This window comes from Danio rerio, chromosome 15, assembly GCF_049306965.1.
Source record: "Danio rerio strain Tuebingen ecotype United States chromosome 15, GRCz12tu, whole genome shotgun sequence".
NCBI lineage: Eukaryota > Metazoa > Chordata > Actinopteri > Cypriniformes > Danionidae > Danio > Danio rerio.
The window spans coordinates 8,472,939-8,493,118 of NC_133190.1; the positions used below are offsets into that span (position 1 = coordinate 8,472,939).

Genomic DNA, 20,180 nt, shown 5'->3' on the forward strand with positions numbered 1-20,180 from the left:
CTTTTTTCTAGGGTTGGGGCTTACATGGACATCATAATCTAATGATTTGTCTTAATCCGAATATGACAATAATATTATTAAGGTGTTTTCAAGAGCTTTTAGAATGTTCCTTTCACGATCTCGTTTTACATGTTATAGCACATAGATTTATTAACGTCATTGCATCTCCACACTATCCAAAGTTTCCTTCTGAGTTTCATGTAATTTTGGGTGTTTCATTTCTAATTGTTCAACTTTAACTGCAGTTTCACTTTAATTCAGGAACATATTGTTCATGCCCCTATGGCAAACGGGGCTATTGGATGAGAATATGAAGTAAGGACTGGTGGAAAAGTGTTGTTTTAATGGGATTTGATACCATTTGAATCGAAAGAAAACAAACGTAACATTTTGCAATGCAGGTGTCTGTGGTCTTTTAAGGCAATCAAAAGAAGAAGAAAAAATAAATAAATACATAAATCACTGTTTACATGGTAGAATCTTAATTAGAGTATTTTCTTTATCATTTTAAAAATTGCAGAATTGGTGTCCTTGTAATCGTGCTCACTAAAAGTGCCAGATGATATCACAAGCTGTCAAAGACCAATCCTAAGTTTATTCCATGCGCCCTCAAATATTTTATTAGGATTACCATGTTTCCCCCTTAAACGCAACTTTTGTAAAGCATCTGCTGCACCAGTTGCTGTGTCAGAATCCTTGCTTGTAAAACATAGCCATACTATAGAATGCTTATTTGATGAATGTGATCATGCATGTTGATGAAGAAAGTCGCTCACTGGATTACTGGATGCGCTGTATCTTACTGATCAAACGATGGTGACAACAGTGTTTGTATCCCCAAAACTTGTTTAGAATTATATGTTTAATGATGGTGTGACACAATGCATACCTATGTGTGCCTTTGATGTACCCCTTGATGCTTTTATGTCACTGTCGCAGCTCCAGTGGCAACAAAATTAGGCACCGAAATTCATATGCTGTTTCAGTTCAGTGCATATCGATTACAGGTACCAGTGCCATAATAGCACCAGTTTTCGTAAATCCAACCTTATTAATATGTACCTTACAGGTAGAAATGTGATCCTTTAAGGAATCAAAGTGTACCTTTTAAAAACAAAACCTCACACACTGTAAAAAAAAATGCTGTACACAATCGATTTGTGTTGAGACGATATGAAGAAATTAAGTTAGCTTAAGTATTTACAATTTTAAGTAGATTGAACATCAAACAATTTAGTTTACTAAAGCAGGGTTTGAAGAATGTTTAACATCATTTGTTTCCAGATTTCAGCTAACCTGATGTTACTTTTGATGCTAATCCAACATTTCTCCTTGTATTCCTCTTCCCTTTGTTCCATTGTTTAATAATGTGGTTGCTCATTGATTATTATGTTTAACTCTGCCTTGTTTAATTCTTTATTTAGCTCATTGATTATGTACACCCTATGTTTGGTCCTTCCTTTTGCCTTCTAAACTAACTCCAAAATGAAATTAAGCAAATCAGCTTGTAAACTAGAACTGTAGTAGTCTGTTATCTGAATATTTGGCGTCATCTGAATATTTGGCCACCTCATCTCCTCATGCCAGTTATAAATGTCATTCCAACAACATGTTCTTGATTAACACGTACATGCAACATCTCGGAGGAAGCAGCACAGCTTTTCACTTGAGCTGATCAGCACCAATGTCATCCATGTTGTATAATATAATAAATAATTCGAAGGTATAGCAAGAGCAGTTGATTCTATCAGCTACAAGCTGTCTGCTATTTTAAAACCAGTGTCATGATAAATTCTCTACTAACTATAAATGGCAGCATTAACTAGAGTTTGGACAGTGTAGTGGCATCTTAAAAAAAAGTTTTGATACATTGATTGTTCAAATTGTGTAATTTATGACACCTTTAGTAGCCTGTCCTATCAGTTAACGACCTCACAGCGCACAGTAGATAATTTTAAACATTAATTCATCATTTTAAAATACTTTTCTGTGGAGGTTAATTCTGAAATCCAAAACAAATGCACTTTTGTCATTTTTGCCACTAGAGGGCATGTATTCACAACAAAAAAAGGTGTAACTTGATGAAATTGTGACTGACTGTAGAATCATGGGAGTTGTGGCCTTCATTTCATCCTAGAGAATTTAAAGAAATTACATCAATGGATGAGCTTAAAGGTCTTAGTGATGGGAAGTTCAGATCATTTTACTGAATTGAACCTTTGAGTCTCGTTCATTGAGATGAACAAATCGTTACCTTAGAAATAAAGGGTTCTATCTGACATTTGTCAAATTTGAGTTAATGACATATTCATATTAAATGACAACTTATTTACTTATTGTACTTATTATACTTATTTATTTATTTTAATAAGTTGTTTACATTAAGACTTTTTACTTAAAAGCAGCAAATGTTACACACATACTGTTTGCTAAATGAAATGCAAAAACTTTGAAGCTCCATATCCCAAAATCATTCAGAACGCAGATAGAACCTTATAATTCCAAGGTGACGAAATCTTTTTTTAAATCATTGTATTTATTTTGTTCAATTAGCCAAAATATTATTAAAATGTTACGAGTTGCTTTCAAACTCATCTAAAAAACGTTGATCACACTACAGACAAGCAGAGATGGCAAAAGTACACACATCCTTTCCTTAAGTAGAAGTACAGATAGTTATGTTTAAAATTACTCTCGTAAAAGTATAAGTACTGACTTAACTTTTGTACTTAAGTAAAAGTAAAGAAGTACAGCCTCAACAATGTACAAAAGTAAAAAAGTAAAATGTACTCGTTTCAACTACAGTCCAAAGATATGCAGTATAGGTGAGTAATAGAAAACTAAATTGGCAGTACTGTGTAAGTGTGTGTGTGTGTGTGTGTGTGTGAACATGAGTGTGTATTGGTGTTTCCCAGTACTGGATTGCAGCTGGAAGGGTTTCCGCTGTGTAAAACATATGCTGAAACAATTGTACATTCTTTCTGCTGTGGCAACCCCTGATAAATTTCCAATTTTTATGTAAAATGTTTATTGCCAATTTTATGAAAGTTGCCAAGCAGCATCACACCCTATAATATAGCCTAACAACATTGCTCAAAAAGTTGGTTCATGTATCATCGTCCTGACGCAAACTCACAGCGTTCAGCATGTAGTTTAGTGGCTATTTCTGTAGATTAAAAATCAAGTTATTGTAGTTATTTTATTTACCGAATAAACAATTCTGTTACAGTTTTTCCTCAGTCATGTTAGAAGACTAGAAAAAGGAATTCCACGTGTAGAAATGTGCATGTACACATATGAACGAATCACTTGCTGAGAGGAATCATCGTTCTTGAGTCATACAAGAAGATGACAAAAAGATGAGTTCAAAATGAACAAATCATTCAAGAATGACCCATCACTAAAACACATTGCCATGGTTGTAAGAAGTAGAGTCAGTCACAATTTAAAATAGCTTTTTTCTCTGGATTTATTTTTAGTATTGTTTTTTGCACATTTTAATAAAAAAAAAAAAACATTAATAAAAATTGAGAATTTAATTTGATTTAAATATTAAAACTGTTGAATTTTATAAAAGCAAGGAACCAGGCATTTTTTCTAGAAGTGCTTTATTTCAGTACGGCTTTCACACAAATTACACAGTGTTTCACTTTGCACACAACTTGTGTTGACCATCACAAGCAGTAGAATTTTACTGCTTTTGAATGCTTTTCCTGTATTATACATACAAGCAACACTAGCTGCTGTATTTATCACAGTGAAGATGATCCTTCATTTAAGATGCTTTCTAGAAAGCTGTTTTCCCAGTATAATGCAAATAGATTTTGCTACCAAGTGCTGTACATCTAAAAGAATTCATCAAATTCACTGAGGCTACATCTAGATTCTTGGAACCACAAAACAACAAGACGAGGATAATAAGTGACACATGTCCTATGATGATTTAAAGAGAATCTTCTGGATTATAATAATTATCTCTTATTCTCACACAAACACTCTGTATAAAGGCTGGAAAAGCTGTTCATAATAAAGAGAAAGAAGAAAATATATGATACTAGATGCTAACATGTTGGACAGCGAATGAACACTTTCTCTGAGCTACATGACTGTCTTTCAAAAGAAAATTAAATAGAAATTGTTGTAAGCATCAGCTTTATTATGCCTGCAATAATACAGAAATTAAGTCAAATTTAGTCTAATTAAATGAACACTCCACTTTGTTATTGAAAAATATGCTCATTTTACAACTTCCCTAGAGTTTACCAATTGAGTGTTACAACTTTTGAATCCATTCAGCCGATTTCTGGGTCTTTCGCTTACCATAGAACATTGAATCAGATCAGCCCAGCATCTCGCTCAAAAATGACCAAAGTGTTTTGATAACTTCCTTATTTAAAGCTTGACTCCTCTGTAGTTAAATAGTGTGCTGAGACTGATGGAAAATTGAATGTTGCTATGAACTATTTCAGACACTAGGTAATATCATTTTACCTGCAGCAGCCATGTTATGACAGCAAAGTTTTTTGATTATTATGCCAGAATAAAAGTATGGTTTCTAAAAATATCAGCCTACAAAATATCAACTTTTGCTTTTCTGTTTGTCTTAGTACATGATGAAACCAAAGAAGTGTCAAGCTTTATATATGAAAATGATCAAAATAATTAGTAATTTTTTTGAGTGAGATGCTAATGTTCTAATCAAATTCAATTATTTATGCTAAGCTAAGCTAAAAGTGCTCCCACTGAATACCCAGAGGTTGGCTGAATGTATTAAAAATAGGTAAAACTCAACAGTTTAAACCCTAGGAGAGTTGTAAAATGATCTAAAAGTTGCAAAAAATAATAATAAAGTGGAGTGTTTCTATAATACTGGCTATGACTGACACATTTTAAAGGCACTAAACAACAGTCTGTCAGAAAAAAATATAACATTGTATAAGAATTCACACAGATTTTGTGTATCAAAAATATAATAGATACATCACTCACATTATGTATTTATTTTTTAAACTCGAATGATTTAGTGCACATAAATATTTATACACTGACAGTACTCCAAAAAAAGTGCATGTAGTTTCAAATTCAGATTAAACCGCAGAAAGAACACGTTTTTCTCTATGCAAATTAATTATATTTACTTTTATATAAACACAGTGCACACAGATATTGCTTATAATACTGACCCTAGTCAAATTAGCAAGTTCACTTGAATTTATTATTACAGATAACCCATCAGTGTTTTTTTAATTACAAATTTTGTGAATTTTGCTAGCAAAAATATCAAGGTTGGATAATTAGAGTTTAAAGACATAGTTCACTCCAAACAAATACATTTTATAATGGTAATTTACTCACCTTAAGGTCATTCAAGACCGTTTTTTCTTCAGTAGAGACTTTTTAGATAAATATATGGGCCATTTTATAAAATGCAATTCAATAGATAGTGGAACTTTGAGAGTCAAAAAACAAAACAAAAATACAAAAATAATCCAGGCATAACAAAATTAATACATGTGGCTTACACAATAAGGTCTTACAAAGCAAAATTATCAGTCTGTGAAAGAAATGGAACATTATTTTCAACATTACTGCATTATAAGTCCTCAAAAGCCATGTGTATTAGTTTTGTGTTGCCTATAAATGTATATTTACTTACATTTTAGAAATCACTAAAGAGCACTTTAAACTTTAAACAAATTATTTAATATTCAGAAGAAAAAAAAGGCCACCCTGAATGAACCGAGGGTGAGTAAATTACCAGCAAATGTTGATTTTTGTCTGAACTTTACCTATAACGTGAACAGTGAGAGAATGGAAACGGCATTGGCAGATATTCAGAAGAAGTTAGCTGGCGAGCGTGTGGTTTGTGACGGATGTTGGCTGTGAATGGAGGTAGGTCGAGTCACAGAAGTGTGCTGGCTTTCCATCGTGCTGATTGTGTTTCAGTAGCAGTAATCGATTTCCTCGTTGGCCAGAACAATAGCGGTTCTGCAGGGAATGTAAACCTGAGAGAGGGAAAAGCCAAAGACAGAGAGAGATCAAAGACACTCTGCGTTTGTTCGAGGCGCTGTGGCTCATTCTGAAACAATGCAGAATGAGAAAAAAAGAGAGAAAGATTCAAGTCAAAGTTAAACCACAGGTGTGAGAGGAATATGCATGCAGTTTTCATCTTCATAAGACGGAGTGACGAGATGTCCCAGTTCAGTGTCTGGATTAAATGAAATTCATATATACACATATAAAGCATATGAAAGGGAAAGTGACTGCAGATTGTTCAAAGTAAAGAAAACCAAAACAAAGTAGGGCAAGACTTTAGTTTAGGGTCACAATCAGCACAATCATGCTAATAAACCATAAATTAACATTACTAGGTTAATAAACTACTTACTAACTGTTTATTAATAGTTAGTTTGGTAGTAGTTGGGTTTAGGTTTTGGGTAGGATTAGGGATGTAGAATTAGATCATACTTGATAACTACTAATGAACAGTTCATATCTTAATAATAGACAGGTAATAAGCCAGTAGTGAATAGCATGATTTGTGACCTAAACTACTGTTACCACACGGAGTTATGAATATGGAAGGTTTAATTGGAATGAAAGTGTATTTATTATAAAGTCAGATTGTATAGTCCTATGTGCTTGCTGTATTTTTTTGTCACTCACTTTACATAGTCCTTGATTTATCAGGGGTCGTCGCAGCGGAATGAACTGCCAATTACTTTGGCATATGTTTTTTTGCAGTGAATGCATTTCCAACCAAAATATATTTTTTTGTATTTTGTAAAACATCATATTCTAATTAGAGCTCTGAACTGGTTCAAGGAATGGAAACAAAAACAGAATTGAATGACATTTTGCAGGAACAGAAACAAAAAAATGAAAACAAGATCACCTTTAATTGTTAAACGGTTAAACGGTTATTAATGGTATTTTATCATTCTCTTTATGATATAAATTTGGGAGACAAAAAACATTTGTAAAAATGTGACAGTGATGCATACAACTTCAAATGATATGAAATGGGATGTTAACTGATATTTATTTTCATTAACTGTCCTATTTTTGTCTTCAACTACAGTTGCAGAACTTTACTTTTGTTACGGTAGAATACTGTAAATTCCTAATATGCAGTAGGTTACTGTACACATTTTTTAATTACCCACCATGCAGTTCATATTAATGTTGTGAACTAAAAACTATGTATGTGGTAGATTACTGGCCATTTTTTTCCAGTATATAACATTGCAGCAAAGTCTATAGGCGAGAAGTACCCTAGAAGATGATTTCCGGCGAGTTTCGCTATCCCATAATGCACACAAGAGAGAATTCACACATGGGAGTGAGGTGGTGCAACAGATGCGGGTAGGTCATGTCATCAAGACAAATGGTGGATGTAATGCATCCACATTCATTCATACTACACACATATATTACATAGAACGTACTTTGCGGTCGTGTACATGGGCCCAACACATGAGCATGGTCATACTCTTGACTTGGTGCTCTTTAACTTCTGGTTACTCTGTCTGTAATTTGCAAATTGCGGACAATGTTTTCTCTGACCACAAGGCTGTTCTATTAAATTCTTTTTTTTTTACTTTTAATTGTCAAGCTGATGATAGTTCTGTTGCTTTTGAGACATGTGTGCTCTCCACCTCCACTGCTAGTCATTTTTCATCTGCTTTTGATATGGGTTCATCAAGATCACTTATGGAGTTTCCGTCTTCTGATATGGGACCTGAGGAGTTAGTTATCCAGTTTAACTCCATATGCTCTAATATTCTAAATTCTGTAGCTCCATTGAAAATTAAGAAAAAGAAAGTAAGCCTCAGCCTTGGGTGAACAGCAATTTTAGGGCCCAGGCAGGAGTGTAGAAGAGCTGAGCGCAAATGGCTTAAAGACAAACTACAAGTTTCATATGAATCATTGAGAGATTGCTTGACAACATTTCAAAGGGCAGTCAAAGCAGTTAGATCAAATAATTTATCTGACATAATTTCAAAGAACTGTCATAATTCAAAAGTACTGTTCTCTACTATTAACACCAAACTTCAGACTGTTGTTTCTCCATCAATTTCTTCATCTGTTGACACCTGTAAAAAAGAATTTCTGCATTTTTTTTGCTGATAAGATTGTTGGAATTCGTTCACAGATTTCACCTGTAATCAGTGTTTCTACAATTTCTGTTGCCACCTTAAAAAATCTAACCAGCTTTATTCCTATGTCTCTGTTACAACTTAAGCCTGGTTTATACTTTTGTGTCAATGGACAGGCGTAACCCACGGCGCATGCAACGCGCGTGGCAGTGAATTTATACTTCTGTGCGCTGTCTCTGTTGGTCTGCATTACACTTCCGAAACGCTAGTTGGCAGTGAGGTGTAAGTGTTCCTCTGTGTCGAGTTTCTTTGCAGCTGTTTTGCTTTTCCTGAACACTTCCGGGATGTACAAGTGGCTCAAACTCACTCATTTTGAGGCAGGAACCAGCGGACGTGCAACAACTTTAACTCTGAGGTAAACACAAAACAAAACTTTCCATCCGAAACTCCTTCACGGGACTCCACACTTGTAAACAATCGCTCCATCAGGCTCGCACCATTCACGCGGCTCTTGGTCCCGCCCAGACTCATCAGCGCTACCAAGCCGACCAATCACAGAGCTTGCGCTATGCGCCGTGTAGTTGCATTTTTTGAAAGGTGCACGTGAGCGACGCCGACGGCCACGGCGAAGGGCTATGCGTCAGCGCCGTAGCATACGCCGGCGTTTGACGCAGAAGTATAAGTCAGCCTTTAATGACATTATTGCACATATGAAGCCTTCTGGTTCGTCCTGTGATGTCATTCCTGCCACCTTATTTAAGGAGGCGATGCACTCAATTGGTCCAAGTGTGCTTTCAATTGTAAATAGTAGTCGCTCTACAGGTATCGTTGCTAGTAGTTTTCAACATGCGGTTATTCAGCCCCTGCTAAAGAAAGCCAATCCTGATGCATCAGACATGAAGAATTTTCGCTTTTATCTCAAAGATTTTAGAGAAGATTGTGTCTGTACAACTAAATGAGTTTCTGGCTAATAATATTATTTTTGCTAAGTTTCAGTCTGGTTTTCAAACGATTTGAGGTTGATTCAGGTAGCCCTGTTGTTCTTGTACTGTTGGATCTCACTGCTGCTTTTGATACAGTGGATCATGACATTCTCACTGATTGGCTTAGAGAACATGCTGGTCTGGCCTTAGATTGTTTTTTCTCATATCTGAAGGATAGAGCTATATCAGTCAGCTTAGGCAACTCCTCTTCATCTGTCATGCCATTAATGTGTGGGGTTCCGCAAGGCTCAATACTGGGTCCTGTTTTGTTCTCCCTTTACTTCCGTTTAGAAATTTTTTTGAAAAGCATGGCATAAATTACCATCTATATGCTGATGACCCTCAAATCTACTACTACCCTATAAAATATAGGGATCAATCCTCCCTTCAAGCTTTGCTTAATTGTTTGGCTGATGTGAAGTGTTGGTTGGCAAATAACTTTCTCTAACTGAATAAAGACAAGTGCGAATTCATTGTTTTTGGCCAAAAAAGTTCCAATTCTAATGGAAATCTGTCATTGTTTCCTGGGAAAATACATTCCTCTGTAAAGAGTCTTGGTGTCATCTTTGACTCTGAGCTAAAATTTGATCTGCAAATTAATGCGGTTGTCAAAAATAGTTTTTCGATTTTAGATATATTGCCAAGCTCAAGTCAGTCCTCTCTTTTCGTGATTTGGAGAAGGTTGTTCATGCTTTTATCTCTTCTCGTCTGGACTATTACAATGCATTGTATCTGGGTGTGAGTCAAACCTCTCTATCGCGACTGCAGCTAGCACAGAACGCAGCTGCCAGGCTTTTAACAGACACAAAAAAACGAGAACACATTACACCTGTACTAGTTTCTCTACACTGGCTGCCAATCCAGTTTAGAATTCAGTACAAAGTTCTGTTGTATGTTTTTAAATCCATCCATGGCCTGGCCCCTGAGTATATTTCTGAGCTAATTATTATGCACCAACCTGTTAGATCTCTTCACTCTATGGATCGTCTCTATTTGCAAATTCCTAGATCACGCTTAAAATGTCGAGGTGATAGAGCTTTCTCGGTAGCAGCTCCAAGACTCTGGAACGATCTTCCACTCTCTGTAAGAACAGCTCAAACTTTTGAGCCTTTTCAGAGGTCACTGAAAACACACTTATTTTCTTTAGCTTTTAATCATGTGATGTGAGTTTATGTGTTTTGGTTTTATGTATATTTGCATGCGTTTTATGTGTTTTATGTACAGCACTTTGGTAATCATTGTGATTTGTGAAAGTGCTATAGAAATAAAATGAGTTGAGTTGAGTGTAGTGTTGTTTAGTGTAGTGTTTTCAAACCCTGTTCCTGTAGGCAAAGCAAGAGTACATATTTTGGATGCCTCCCTTATCTGCCTCATTAACTACAGGCTTTGGAGTCTCTTTTATTGTTCAGATGAGTTGATTCAGGTGTGCTTGATTAGGAAGAGGTTGAAAATGTGTATTGTTGTTGTGCCTTCAGGAACAAAGTTGGGAAACCGGGTGTAGTGAATTCAAACTGAACTTGAACTCAGCCTTAGTGTTGTGAACTGTGCTAAGAAGCTAGTTTTAAACAATGGGTTGTTTTGAACTCGATTTCATGTAATTTTCGAACTAATAAAGTATGGACTGCAGCTTTAAAATAATAAAAAAAAAAACAATACATTTTTTATAGCCTTTCAATTGCGTTCAAAGCAAAACGTCTTCTCCACCAGTGGAATCAAATTTTATGTTTGTCTGTAATCTAGACTTCATCATGTCTACATGACCTGAGTTTGCAACTCATCAAGCGGTGTTCTTCTGTAAGGAATCTTCCCTCAGGACTCACATCTCTCCGTATCTCCTCCCTCGCTCATTACCAACACCTCCAAACATGTTTGCTCGCAGTGAGTTCCTCCACAGGAGCCCAAAAACCCGACAACGCTCACTAATTAAACCGAGCCAGTGGAGAAAGACAAACCGAACAACACCTGCTGCTGCGCGTCCACAACATTTACTTTCAAGAGCTGCGTAAAACAATGGTGACAAACGGTGGATTAATGGGCTAACAAAGAACAGCAGAGGTCTCTAATGTCATTATTACTACACGCTGCACACATGCTGATTACTGCGAGCGTAGCTATAAAAGTCTGCTTCATATGATCTGATGACTTTAAATTACATTCTGCTTTTTCAATGTAGATGCGTCTGATTAAATGCGCAGTCAAGAATATGCAACAAGGACAAAAGGTTGGGACTCCGGCTTAATTAAGATGTAATTGGTATTTACTGGAATAAAACTATGATTCGGAGGTCAGCGACAGTGGCTGCCTATTTATTCCATTATTTATTAGGGGACTGCATCCATAAATTTCAGCAATGACTCAAACAACTTATTAACAATGTCATCTGGAATGGCAAAAGGCGTTCTTGCAGGACTCCCAGATTTTATCAAGATTCTTTGGATTTATCTTCAGTGCCTCCTCTTTCATTTTACCCCAGACATGCTCAATGATGTTCATGTCTGGTGACTGGGCTGGCCAATCCTGCAGCACCTTGACCTTCTTTGCTATTAGGAACTTTGATGTGGAGGCTGAAGTATGAGTAGGCATGCTATCCTGCTGAAGAATTTGCCATCTCCTGTGGTTTATAATGTAATGGGCTGCACAAATGTCTTAATACCTCAGGATGTTGATGTTGCCATCCACTCTGCAGACTGCTCGCATGCCCCTATACTGAATGTATCCACCTTAGAATGGCCTTTCTGCCACTTTTCCAAATGATCCCCTAGAGTGAAAGTATCGATGACAAGACTTTTGTCAGGAAGTGTATTGTAAAGTACTTGAATGAATCTGGCATAATAATTTTGTAGGTGCTATGATAATACAAACTATAGTAGTATCGATAAATCAGCCAATACTGTAGTTTTCTACAATGATAATTATAAGTAGACAATAGAAACAGATGTCTATTGAGGCAAAAAACGCCAAAAGACCTGAGCAGAGCCTGAGGTGGATTTTGTGCTCTTTGGAGTGTGAAGTTAATCTATATATTCAGGTTATATGTGTATAATCTGCTTGTAGACTTGCATACCATTAAAACAATTGGACATGGGAAATGGCTTGAGGAAACAACTAGGGGTCATAAAAGAAGGGATGAAAAGAGAGTGGTAAAAGAGCCTGAGGTGTCTCAGGAAACAGATGTCAGAGGTGGAATTTGGGGTTAGGGGAGGGATCTTGTGTAATGTATGGAGAACAAAGGAAAATAATTGTTGTCAAAGTGTATTTAAACAGGCCAGGAGATTAGGGAGGGAGAATTTTTCAGACAGAGATGCTACTGGGGGTCTCCTGAAAGTTCTCCTTTGTTGTCGACAATAAAGTATATTCTTCTGATATTCATAACCTCCAGACTGAGTTTGATTTAGTAAGAGAAAAACCAAGAAAACCACCACATTTGGCGTCCCTGGGTGGGCTGGAAAGGAGCAGGACTGGTGTTACTGTGCATGCTGGACTGGAGAGAAAACACAAATATGTGGCCACAATAAAAAACGGTAAGCGATTTTATGCTTATTAGTTTGTGTTTTTTCTGCCAGGACCTGCTTGTACAGGTAAATACACTTGAACTGTTTCTCCAGCTTTAAAGAATTAAAAGTAAATGTAAAAAAGATATTAAAGAAAAAAGGGGTTTTGAATAACAGAAGAAAAATAATTTGCATGCAAATGATCTGTGTTTTCCTAAGAGGGCCTTGATGGATAGGATAAACATTAACTAGTAACTGTTACTCAGATTTGAGAAATTATTAATGATATAAGATATGCATAGAGCATTTATAGGTTTTAAGAGAGAGTCCTTAATGTGTGGTGACAGTTAAGAGATTAAAGCAGAGTAAGGTATGCAAATGATCTGTGTTTTCCTAAGTGGGCCTTGATGGATAGGATAAACATTAACTAGTAACTGTTACCCAGATTTGGGAAATTAATAATGATGTAAGAAATGCATAGAGCATTTATAAGTTTTAAGAGAGAGTCCTTAATGTGTGGTAACAGTTAAGAGATTAAAGCAGATTAAAGTAGAGAGATGCGCGCTAAGACCTACGATACCGCTTTGTTAAATGAGATAAACAAAGGGCTGCATGGGTAGGCAAGAAAGCCTGTGGTTACCGCTCTAAGGTTAGAGGGCTGCTCGGACAGGTCACTCAAGAGGAGTGTAGTGTAGAGTATTTATTTAATTGAAGTGTTTGTGTATTTGCTGCTTCAGATTGTGGCAAAATAGTCCACATTGGTGGGCAGAGAAGACTGCCTTCCTCCTCCTTGAATGGAATGAGGATGGGGGGATGCAGCTCCTGTTACACTGAGTGGAGGAGAGGAGTGAATGAGAAGAGGAAAAGTAATAAGATTAGAAGTGTGAATGTGTTTAAAAGTATGTTTTCAATAAGGAGTAGGTTAAAATAATGATTATAGTATATTATAATATAAAAGGAGGGCTGCATATGTGTGGTGTGATTTAAAGAACAATAGGAATAGTGATTGATGCAGTTTAAGAGAAGAGATTATGATATAAAGAGAGGAGTCTCTTAAATCAAAACTAATGAAACATGTTGCATTTGAAAGACACAGAGTAAAAGGCAGAATAATATAATAGTTAAACATTTTTCTGAAATTATCTTCGTTTTAAGGTTGAATATGTTAAAAAAAGAACAATAGGCAGAGTGAACTGAAATTCCTGACATAGCAATAGGTGAAAGACAGTCTGCTTCAGGATGGGGGTAAGAGAGAGATTTATGGTGTCCATGTGTGAACAATAGATTGCCTATTTACAGCACTAGGGAAACAGAGAAGAGGAGAGTAAAAGAGAGGAGATCAAACTATAGATGAAATAATGACATAGACATTAACATAATTTGGATAGAATATAAGTTATTACTGAATAGATAAATTATAAAGTAGTATAGTAAGATAAATTAAATGAGGAAAAACTAATAATAGAGTTATATTATATAGAAAAGAGTTTGAAACTTTACTAATGAAAAAGAATAAATGAAGTCATAGTGATCAATATATATAGAGATAAAGGAAGTATAGAGTAAAAGAATGTATTAATAAACAAATAGATTTACTAAATAAGTATGAATAAATAACATATAAGTTAGTTCTTTGATTGAGAATAAAATAGAAAAAGAAAACTTGAAAAATAAATAGTGATTAATTGAAGATTTATTTATAAAATGTGTAACAAAATAAGCTTTAAAATGTATAAGAAAACCTAAGAGCTAAAAACTCAAATTACAGAAAGGAAAAAGAATAAAATAGAAATAGGAAAAAATAAGTCCACTGTTTCATAGATAAAATTAGATGTTTAAAATATGCTTACAATATAGGCACATTGAACAGATAAGATAAAAAGAAAAAAGCAGTAACAATTTAAAGAAATAATTGACTTCAGAGAATTTGATTGGATTTAAGGGAAAAAAATGTTTTGTCATCTTTCTCAAAGTCAGCTATGTCATTTGTTTGTAGTAAAGTACATTGATTCAGATGAAAATCATAGAAGCTAGGTAAATGTTAAAGAATGCATTAGAGTGAGTTAAAAAATTAATTTTAAAGTTTAAGCAGTAAGAAGCTAAATTGATAAGTAAACATTGCAATTCAAAAATGAAAAATGCTTTTAGTAAATAAATATGTGAATTTAATTAATAATATTAACTATGAGCTATAGCAGTAATGATTTTTAACAGTTATTCCAGATATTGGGCCACCATGTAGTATTGTTGAATTAAATCAGGGATGGAAAAACAGATATGGAAATAAAAAATGCAATACTAAAATATGTGACAGAGAAAATAAAAGATAAGATAATGACAAATGGCAAACAGAAGAAACATTTGATGTAAGCGGTGAAAAAATAGAAACTGAGTATAGAAAATGTTACAATGTAAAAATGAGTGGCTAGTCAAGGAACACTAGCATAGATGAGGAGAAATGTAAAGTAAAGCATAATCTGAAGCTAAAGAAATTATTTAGAAGGACACTAAAGAAATAAAAAATTAAACATATTTACATATAATAAAATGATTATGAATTAGAGAAAAATAAACTGTTAAAACTGTAAAGAGGAAAAAATAGATGAGAGGAGTCTCCATTTGATGGAAAAAAATGGGAAAGAAGGAAAGACTTTTATAGGTCATGAGCTAAATTCCATATATTAATTAAGAGGACAAAGGGATGGACTTTGGGGGACTGTGGTCTCTTACCTACCAGACATCTCTGAGTGCACTGGCAAATGGAAAAGGTGTTTGAAAAACACAATGGACAAACTGTTGGCTGTGGACATTTGTGAAAGCAGTGAGGCAGGCACTGCATGCCCAGAAATTACTGAGGACTGGAAAGGCTACTTATGTTCAGAGACACTAAAAAGAGGCAAACAAGCTAATGATGAACTGATCAAAGAGAAAAAGCGCTCCACCAGAACTTTACAACAGCTCAATGAAAGAAGCCAGCACTAAGAAAGAAGGGGGAAACACTGTGCCCTGATATGGACACCACAGAAAAGACTACACCAATCTATGAACCAGTTGTCTTCTCAGGGTGTGAGGAGGGGGAGTCTGGCAGTCCATCTCAAAGCAGTCGACCTATAGTCCAAATTGAGTACAATGTGACCACTCAGAGGGCAAAAATAAGAGCAAAAGTATAGCTACCCATTCTTGTATCAAATCAGACTCCTATCAATATGATAAAAAGAAAAGTATCACGTAAACTGTAAGAAAAGTCTTAGATGATAATATACGATGAAACTTTAAATGTGTAATGTTGAAATGATAAATTATGAAGAATGTTAAATTATTTTGGTTCATTTTCATAGATTAACTCATAGAGATTATTGCACATAAGAGGATAAATTATAATGCATGGTGGTGATAAAAAAAGATAATAAAAGACAGTTTTTGATAACTGAAAAATAATAATAATAATAATTTGGGTTAGAAGTTGATGGAGTTAAATATTTAAGTTAAAATTAGGGAAAACTTACTTTGAGTAAACTAAACCAAGATTTGAGAGAAAAAATTATGTCAGAGATTAAGACAGAAAAGTGATTTATACTTGAAGAGAATGAAAAAAAAAAAAGTGAAATGAACTCACAGTACTGAATAGGTCAAAAAGTAACAATACTAAATGTACTAAAAGAATATTTGAAAGAGAAAAGTGTTTAAAAACAGAAAATAGGTTGTTTTACATATGTGAAGAAATAATTAAAAGCAAAAAGGATTAAGGACTAAAGATGAAAAATCAGATCAGATAGAGAGGAACCTATAAAGAAATCCAGTGATTTTTCAGTCAACTTGTAGAAAATTACAACAAAAAGTTTATGAATAACCAGTTTGATGTGAGAACAGGAAGGAATTAGGAGCTGAAAATGCTGAAAAGTGAAAAATGTTAATTAATATAAAATGCAAAATAAGAAATTATTTAGGTAAATGTCAAATTTTAATAATGATTAACGTTCAGGACATTAGAGGTAGACAAAATTAGCCGGCATAGGGAGGATTAATAAAAAATTAAACCAGATGCAGGTCTGTTATATGCTGGAATAGGCATTATTGAAACTTTTGAGAACATAGCAATAATAGAAACACTTAGATATGTTATGGCATTTCTAATTAAAGTCAATTTCAATTCGGTTGTGATTGTGTAGGTGGCGAATAAAATAGATTCTATTTTAATTTGATTTGAATTTAATTTTTTATGATGGCATTAGTCAAAACAGGCAAAAGTAGATGTGGTAAAATTTATGATTTAAGAACAGTCAGTGATAGAGAAATTCTTAGCAGAGGTTCCTAACACGCACTGTACTTAAATTTGTTAGTTTGGATGCCAAAAATGTTAAAGTAGTTAATTGATTTCTGTTTAGGTAATTATCAGAGGAGGGTAGACACTTGGTTACACTTAAAGTAAATAGGCTGTTATACATACGTTAGAATGCATAAAATGATTTAGAATATTTCGTGATGGATATTGTAACGTGTAGGATTTAGTTATCTGCAGGTACATCTAGCTCAAGCTAAGTAAAAGACAGAAATAAATTTTTTTAGGGATGATTGGTTTAGTGTTAACAAGATTCTGTATCTATTCCAGATGCAATAATAACTGATAAGATGAAAAATAAGAAAATAGATTTTTCATTAAAGAAAATAGGGTAGCAGGTCTAACAATAGTATAGAGTCACAACCTTAATTAGATTATAGTACAAATAAACAACGTACTAGTCTTTATGAATATAGCATCAAAGGGAAGCAAAAAAGATAGGTATGATTTTTGTAATAGGAAGTACAGATTGTTGATACAACAGCATTTCTAGATATTGTCATTGGTGATGTACATGGATTTAATTAAGGGTGAAGTGATAAGGAAAATTAAGCAGCAAGCAAAATGATTTGAAAAAAGTGATCGCCTTTTTGAATGCAGTGATTAGTGAATTGTTGTACACATGTGACATCTGTGCAAAGTAGAATGCGAGTAAAAGATCAGCAATAGGTCTAATGGATTATTCAAGAACTTCATTGTAGATGTTGTGAAATGATAAAATTAGCTTAGGGCAAGAGATACAAGTTTTTGGGCATGACAGTTGTGGTAGATGAGTGAAGGTAATTCCATCAGCAGAGCAGGGAAGAAGAAACAGTTACTATATGTAAGACAAGAGAAGTAAGTCTCCTATTTGGAATACCTTCAGAAATAAGTTTAATGTGTCTGCATTTAAAAATAAATTAGAGTAATGAAAGTCAATTAAAGTGAATAAAGGTAATTAAGTAGATAAATAAGTGGATATGTGATTCAGTGAATAGATAAGTAAATGTATTGATAAAGTATTGGAAATTGGAAAGAAAATTGAGCAATTACACATAATTGTAAGGAATTATTGAAAGAGCTAAAGATGATTCATCAAGGCCTAGTTTAACAAGATGTGTTAAAATAATATACCTTTTTCATTAATGATTGCATGAAAACTGACAGAAACAAGCAACTAACATTGCACGAAGTACTATTGGGTAGACCCTTGCATGTAATCTCGCAAATAACTTCGCATATAACCGTTTGGAATGTTGGGAGAACATTTCTAATGCATTGGAAAGAGGTTTGGTCTTTTATGAGGAAACTGACTGCCATGTGCAAAGCGATATCTGTACAGGAAACCAGAAAGGACCAGAAGCAGGAGATTAATCCGGTGATCGAGTATATCTGAGGTGTTCTGGAGAAAGTGGAGTGAAATCAGGAGAAATGGACCTTATGCCAAGGTTACCAAAGGGGATGCCATCAACTGGATACCATCTGGACCACAGCACAAGACAGCCAAAGGAAAAACACTCCAGCAAGAGAAAGTTAACAGGAAACAGAGGAGGCAGAAAATCCCAAAGCTCAAACCAACAAATTGCAAAGTGTGACAGAAGAAGTTCATCAGAAAAGTTAAAAGAGTAATTCTGATTATATACCTGAGTGAAATATACAGAAGGTGCCACAAATTCAAGTGATGATAATCACCACAACTTCAGGTTATAGACTCTCAACATAAAGTCTTTAGCAACACTTTTTAAGGCTAGAACGAAACAAAGTATGCTCGCAAGTATGTGCCAGATTTAGGGTCAAAAAGATGAACTAGTGCTAAAAATTTTTATAGTTTAGATAAAGAAGAGGATGATGAAGAGGATCCATGCCTTGGGTGTTAAGTGCTAGTAACCTCTACCCCAAAACGGCGGCTCTCTACGATACGCAAAGTATCTGGGCTGAAGATCAACATACTCTACGGATTATGTTTGTGGATGTTAGATTAGAATAGTGTGTTGTGACCATATATTGAGAGATTGGGTTATGTTATGTTTATTTTTTATTTTAATATTTTAATTTTATTTTTTACTGTGTGTTAAATAACCATGACCCCCAGAAGCAAAGTATAACCACCTGTATGCTTAAAACAATACCTTTTATGATAACAACAAAATAGAATCGAGTCTTTTACTGTGTCCTCGTCAATAGTGGGCGCAGAAGTTTGGCTCGATTTTATTCCAAAGTGCAATTACATGATTTGGTCATTTGTAATAATACTGTGACATATATTTGTCATTAGGTAGTATAACTGAGGGCTAGGTCATGGAGTTGCACTATGGGCCAAAAGCAAGATTATTAAGACTTAAAGTCTTAAGAGGAGGGATTATATGAGGTGGATTTTGTGCTCTTTGGAGTGTGAAGTTAATCTATATATTCAGGTTATATGTGTATAATCTGCTTGTAGACTTGCATACCATTAAAACAATTGGACATGGGAAATGGCTTGAGGAAACAACTAGGGGTCATAAAAGAAGGGATGAAAAGAGAGTGGTAAAAGAGCCTGAGGTGTCTCAGGAAACAGATGTCAGAGGTGGAATTTGGGGTTAGGGGAGGGATCTTGTGTAATGTATGGAGAACAAAGGAAAATAATTGTTGTCAAAGTGTATTTAAACAGGCCAGGAGATTAGGGAGGGAGAATTTTTCAGACAGAGATGCTACTGGGGGTCTCCTGAAAGTTCTCCTTTGTTGTCGACAATAAAGTATATTCTTCTGATATTCATAACCTCCAGACTGAGTTTGATTTAGTAAGAGAAAAACCAAGAAAACCACCACAAGCCCAACCAAAAGACACCCAAGGTCTAGCATCTACAGAGTAGATGTTTTGGATTGCATTTAGCCTCATAGCTTTAACCTTAGCTACCAAATCAATCACTCCTTGGCCCCCTTCATTTACTGGCAAGTAAAGATTGCAGGGGGAATCCAATGGTATCTATCCCAAAAAAAATCTACACAAATCTTCTCTAGTTGCTGCAGCAAGTCTTTTGGTAGTTCAAGTACATTTAAGCGGTGTCACAACATAGAATCTGCCAAGTTGTTAATTATAAGCACTCTTCCACTATAAGATAATTGAGGGAGAATCCATTTCCAACTTTGCAACCGTCCAACAACTTTTTCAAAAATACCATCCCAGTTCATCTGAATATAATGATCAATCCCAAGAAAAACAACTAGCACTTCAAACCCTTCCCGAATTCACGAACAGTTCTGGGGAAGTACTAGGGGAACTCTATTGGCCCATTCACTTATTAAATAG

General features: G+C 34.9%; 1 protein-coding gene across 3 annotated transcripts in view; it reads right to left on the minus strand.

The window, feature by feature from the left end:
• Positions 1–3,591: 3,591 nt before the first annotated feature.
• gbe1b (glucan (1,4-alpha-), branching enzyme 1b) overlaps positions 3,592–20,180 on the minus strand; it is a 252,713-nt gene continuing 236,124 nt past the window's right edge. For 2 of the 3 annotated variants that reach the window (XR_012390607.1, XR_012390608.1), the window contains one exon: positions 3,598–6,005. Coding sequence is in view for 1 of the 3 variants with exons in the window: in XM_068213679.2 (XP_068069780.1) it covers positions 5,943–6,005 (63 nt within the window). In the remaining 2 variants the exon portion in view is untranslated. Of the gene's footprint in view, positions 6,006–20,180 lie in introns of all 3 variants that reach the window. The other variant, XM_068213679.2, reaches the window with a different exon arrangement.